This window comes from Salmo salar, chromosome 18, assembly GCF_965601325.2.
Source record: "Salmo salar chromosome 18, fSalSal1, whole genome shotgun sequence".
NCBI lineage: Eukaryota > Metazoa > Chordata > Actinopteri > Salmoniformes > Salmonidae > Salmo > Salmo salar.
Window position 1 is genome coordinate 28,647,102 of NC_138308.1, and position 5,910 is coordinate 28,653,011.

Sequence of the window (5,910 nt, forward strand, 5' to 3'; positions counted from 1 at the left end):
AATCCATAGATTAGGGCCTAATTCATTCATTTCAATTGACTGATTTCCTTAAATTAACTGTAATTCAGTAAAATCTTTGAAATTGTTGCATATTGCATTTACATTTCTATTCAGTGTAGTTCTAACAGAAAGGACAATAGAGGATTCCAATTGAAGCATTCTTTGAGAAACTGCCTTGAGATGAAGAAAATGATTCTGACCTTACCTGTTTAGTGAGTTTCTTGCAGGTGTCAAATCTAGATCTTCAATGACTAAAGCTTCTAAGTTTCAATTGGTTAATAGCAGTAAGGCTAAATTCAATGAAGGGGTCCTACAATTAAAAATCGAATTGCTAAATGATCCTTGGTATGACCATCTTACAACAATTCCCCCCTCCTGGCTTAGACACTAGAGAAGGGGTGTCGAACTCATTCCATGAAGGGCGAAGAGAGAGATGTGACGTTACATGTTTACTGGGTTTTATATATTTATATATTTATATTTAAAGTATTTAAAGTCTACTGTACAAAAGCAATTTGTACTGCAGAGCATATTACAAAAAACACATAGTACAAAAAAGAGACAGAAATTATGTATTTGTTGTCAACAAAGAATGATTGCATTCCTTCTGTGATGTCTTTGTCACCAAAGAATGATTGCATTCCTTCTGTGATGTAACACTTAGATAAGTGGCATCTGCCTCTTATGAAATTATGTCTGTGAGGCATCATCATCAGGCACTAATGACCATGCATCATATTTGTAACAATAGACAAAAAAAATGAAAGAGATCATGCCTACATGTGGAATGGACTAAAGTTTCACTGTGAGGACATCCACAACAACATATTATCAGCCCACGCTTAATTGACAAACTGTTGGTGTGGTGCTTCTCCAAAGAAACAAATAAGCCATAGGTTGTAATGAGTGTTTTAACATGTTGTTCAGCAGCCTGCATTTTATTTTAAACCTTTATTTAACTATGCATGTCACTTGAGAACAAATTTTTATTTACAATGACGGCCTACCTCGGATGATGCTGCGCAAATTGTGCAACGCCCTATGGGATTCCCGATCATGGCCAAATGTGATTCAGTCTGGATTTGAACCAGACGGTTGTGATGCCTCTTGCACTGAGATGCAGAACCTTAGACCGCTGCGCCACTCAGGAGACCTCAAAGCTAGGGCAGACTGGCCATCTGGTATTTCTAGCTAATGCCAGGAGGCCTGGTCTATTTTTTGCCTAACCTGGGTGTGTTTAAAATGATCAGTATCTGGTTAATAATGGGGGCCTCAAGGGAAAAAAATGGGCAGTTGTGTTTCTGTTCCCTGTCCGCCGATGGCCTAAAGCCTTCCATACTATTCTAAATTCCTTGTAATTTCTGTAGCATAACAAATGAATGCCATAGGCTAGGCTGCATACTCTGCAATCAACGTGCTATGCCTACTATTCGCTATCAACTACTACAGTGAACTAACGGAGCGACAGGTGTTCCCTTATATGAAAGATGACTTGCAAAACCTGCTGCGGCATTGTGGTAGGCAGTCTACCTTTCGCCACCTGGACACACCCTACCCTACACAAATAAGATTACCTGTTGACCTTTTTGTTCAAGAAAATTACAAAAGAAACTGTGTGTGCAAAATGCATTGCTGGGGAAATCAGTCCTTTGTTTGCCTCTACACTATGTTGGGGTGAAAGATTATACATTTTTCACAAGAGTAGCCACCGCAACCTCTTCAGTTCCTATGTTCATCTAATAAGTCTACCCTACCATAACAAAATGCATTGCTTCACATCAGCATTTTTATTTAACATCGTTGTAATCGTTTTTTCTACACATGGACATAGTATTATGCACCCCCCTATCCACATCGAAGTGACAGTAGTGAAGAAGGTGGAAAGTTTTAACTTCCTCAGCGTACACATCCCAGACAAACTGAAATGGTCCACCCACACAGACAGTAGTGGAGAAGGTGGAAGGTTTTAAGTTCCTCAGCGTACACATCCCATACAAACTGAAATGGTCCACCCACACAGACAGTGTGGAGAAGAAGGCGCAACAGCGCCTCATCAACCTCTGGAGGCTGAAGAAATTTGACTTGTCACCTAAAACCATGACAAACTTTTACAGATGCACAATTGAGAGCATCCTGTCAGACTGTATCACCGCCTGGTACGACCACTGCACAGCCCTCAACCGGCTTCAAACTACCTGCCCTCCAGGACACCTACAGCACCTGATGTCACAGGAAGGCCAAATAGATCATCAAGGACAACAACCACTCGAGCCACTGCCTGTTCACCCCGCTACCTTCCAGAAGGCGAGGTCAGTACAGGTACATCAAATCTGGGAACGAGAGACTGAAAAACAGCTTCTATCTCAAGGCCATCAGACTGCTAAACAGCAATCACTAACTCGGAGATGCTGCTGCCTACATACAGACTCACTATTCACTTTAAACAATGCCACTTTAATAATGTTTACATATCTTACATTACTCATATGTATATACTGTATCTTATACCATGTATTATATCTTGCCTAAGCCGCTCGGCCATCGCTCATCCATATATTTATATGTACATATTCTTATTCCATCCCTTTACTTAGATTTATGTGTATTAGGTAGTTGTTGTGGAATTGTTAGATTACCTGTTAGATATTACTGCACGGTCGGAACTAGAACCCCAAGCATTTCGCTACACTCACATTAACATCTGACCAATAAAATGTGATATTATATAATACATTTTTTCTATCGAATTCGATCTCAGCAACTGAAACAGGCACTTGGTTAAATATAAAATATATTTATTTATCTTTTTATTTATATTGTATATGCATTTCACTCCAAATTGGTTTATGGTATTTGCAAGAAAAAAAATCATGAAAAAATAAAGATAGATTACAATTGATGTCATATCAAAGCCTTCTCTAATGTCTGTTGCCCCATTGTCTGTTGTCTTGTGGATGCAGGTCTTCATGAGGAATTCTTCCATCTCATCGTAGAGAAGATGGCATGGAGGGCGTAGAGCAGAGTCACCACATAACACATCACCTACAGGAAAAATACAAGATACAGAAAGGTGAGGAGTGGGATGGACCAATAGGAACATGCAGTAAGCTTCAGTTGAAGAACACTTTGTTTGAGTCACAGGAGTGAAGGAACATACCACTGCAGCAATGTCCAATTGGTATTCTTTGAAGAAAGTACTGGTAAATGATTTCAGACTAATGGTGACATAGGCCTGTACCACTGCTGCACTGAGGTAGAAGAAGGCTGCAAGGGAATGATACACAACATCCTGAAGAGTGAGAGAGAGCGAGAGAGCGAGAGAGAGAGAGAGAAGCAACATGAGAGAGTTAGTCATCATACTGTTATACTACCTGTTATAACACTACAGCCTTTCAATAGACAGAATGTTCATTATACTCTCATCATCATCACCATCATCATCATTCTTTCTGATTAGACATTTAGGATGGGAAGAAAATCTGTTCCATCATCCTTTTCGAGTAAATCACTTTTATCAAAGATGGCTGTATGAATGTCTCTCAGACTCACCAGTGTGGGCCAGATGCTGCTCTTATTGGCTCCACTGATGAAGATGAGGAACCACAGGGTAGTGATGATGAAGCAGAACACAGAGACAAACATCACCCAGCCCTGAGGATTCGCAATCAGCACCTTTGTGGAGGCCACCAGAGTCCACACCAGACCTCCGAATATCTGCCACACACACGCGCACACACGCACACACACACACACACACACACACACACACACACACACACACACACACACACACACACACACACACACAGGAGAGAGAAAGAGAGAGAGAGAGAGAGAGAGAGAGAGAGACAGAGAGAGAGAGAGAGAACACAGAACACGTACGGTCATAATGTGTAAACATCAATGCATTTAGTTGACAAGTTGTTAGTCATGGGATTTGATGGTTCAATCAGCCATCCACTTCTTAATGTCACCCCAATAGTGTCACTCCATGTGTTGTGGTAAGACCACAGAGAGCAGGCCACAGTAACAGGGTAAGTAAACATGCACCTCTAGGCAAGGTCTGATAGCTTTAACTTACTAAAGCTCATTTAGTCAGGGGTTCAACCATTTGCATAGAACATTTCACCAAGTAATGGCTGTGACAGCTAGTGCATGCAACAGTCAGTAGGCTAACAGTTACGAGCTCTATGTTATCTTTACCTCCGTCAAAAACATCCAAATGAACACTTGTTCATAATCATACGCCTTTTGATTAGTTACTAGATACCACTGCCACAATTTCTCCATAGAGAATCTGACACTCCGTCGATCATTTCCAAACTCACACACACATTCTGCCCCCTCCTTCAACAAACATGCCAGTAAAGAGAGGATGAATGGTGTTTGGATACAGCGCGGATCATGCGATAACCATAGTTTGGTTTCAGATAAGGATTTAGCTGATATTCACAAACCAGAATATTTTCCAATACTATGGCAATAATTACAAGCAGAAATAAACCAACATTTATTTAACCAGGAAAAGTTCATTGTCACACATAGTCTCTTTCACAAGGGATACCTAACCAAGAAGGCTGCAGCAATCAAAGAAGTGCTTGGTATGAGTCTACACACAGTGTCTGACACTAAAGTAATACTCCTTTCAGTGCCCTCTGAATTACATCATGCATGCATACCCAAATATTACCTTGAACAATCAAATGTCTTATCTCCCTCTGATAAATGTGAAGGGCATTAGAGTAAAGAATATTTCTAGAGTAAAGAGCAATGCCAGTAGTCCAGTCCCAGCTGAGAGCAGAACACTTATTTGATTTGTCTGTACTCACAAACTCAGGAATGAAGAAGAGGTCTGGAACAGTGGTGAACACACTGGTGCCACTGGGCAGTGGGTTACTGGAGGTGCTAGAAGCCATATTCCCAAAGTGTCTAGGTCTACCTGTGTGTTGGCGTTTTGTTGATGTGGGTGTGTGCCCAACACAGTTCTCCCAAAAGTGAGACCTGTGACCTAAACAGTTCTGCTTTTTAAAGCCCTGCTCCCTGTTCCTCCTCCTCCTCTCATTCTCTTGATGTTTTATTTCTTCATTACATTGAAATACCAGTTGGTTGTGTCAGCTTGTGTACAGATGTAGGATCTGAATTGGATCACTCTTTTGTTGTTAAGAAAAGGAGGAAATGCAAACTTGTCGTGTATTTGAGTTTAAAAAAAGGCTTCTAAAGTTTTACATTTCCTACATGATTTGCCCTAACAAAAAATGGATCAACACCTACAATAATGTCCATTAATTATAATCCACATAATAATTCAAATTTCCTGTTGCTGAAGGATTATTTTCCTTCTTTAGCAAACTGGATCAAATTAAGATCCTACATCTGTATGTAGGCGGGAGGCCAAACAAGGTCCCATATCACATCTGAAAAGTAACTGTTTTCAACTATTCTATACAATTGATAACTTCCTATACGTTGACCTTCTTTTAATTAATCAAGTCAACTCTCCAAAATGGCTTGTGTTGTGTTCTATTGCTTTTCAAGGAGCTGTCAGGACATGTCATGCTTTGATGCCAGTTATAGTGATAGTGATCATTTCCTCAGCAGCTGTCCACTGCTCGCTCCAGAGGCTCTTGCTGTTTTAGCTTTTCAGTTCATTTCCACCTGCATTCCAGTATGCAACTACTAACATAGTCACCACCTTCCGCAAACATCATGAAAACGAAACTTTGCAGCAAGAAAACGAAACAATGCAGCAAGAAAATAGCATCAAACTCAAGAGCTTTTAACAGAGAATTACTTTGCAAACTCAAAGTATACATTTCTGCCGTACTTTTCCGTACTCTGACTTGCCATGTTATCTCTCCTTGACTATTTTCAGACTCTTTATTGTGTATAGTTATCATATTTTAATAGCCC

The 5,910-nt window shown here is 40.3% G+C and overlaps 1 protein-coding gene across 1 annotated transcript; it reads right to left on the reverse strand.

Annotated features, from left to right (window-relative positions):
- Positions 1–2,778: 2,778 nt before the first annotated feature.
- Positions 2,779–5,012, reverse strand: LOC106577163 (myelin and lymphocyte protein). Its single transcript, XM_014154975.3, has 4 exons — positions 4,830–5,012; positions 3,550–3,714; positions 3,158–3,289; positions 2,779–3,042 (listed from the first exon to the last, which is right to left on the reverse strand). Exons 1-4 carry the CDS (start codon positions 4,914–4,916, stop codon positions 2,965–2,967), a joined length of 462 nt encoding a protein of 153 aa, XP_014010450.2. The 5' UTR covers positions 4,917–5,012; the 3' UTR covers positions 2,779–2,964.
- Between the last annotated feature and the right edge of the window lie 898 nt (positions 5,013–5,910).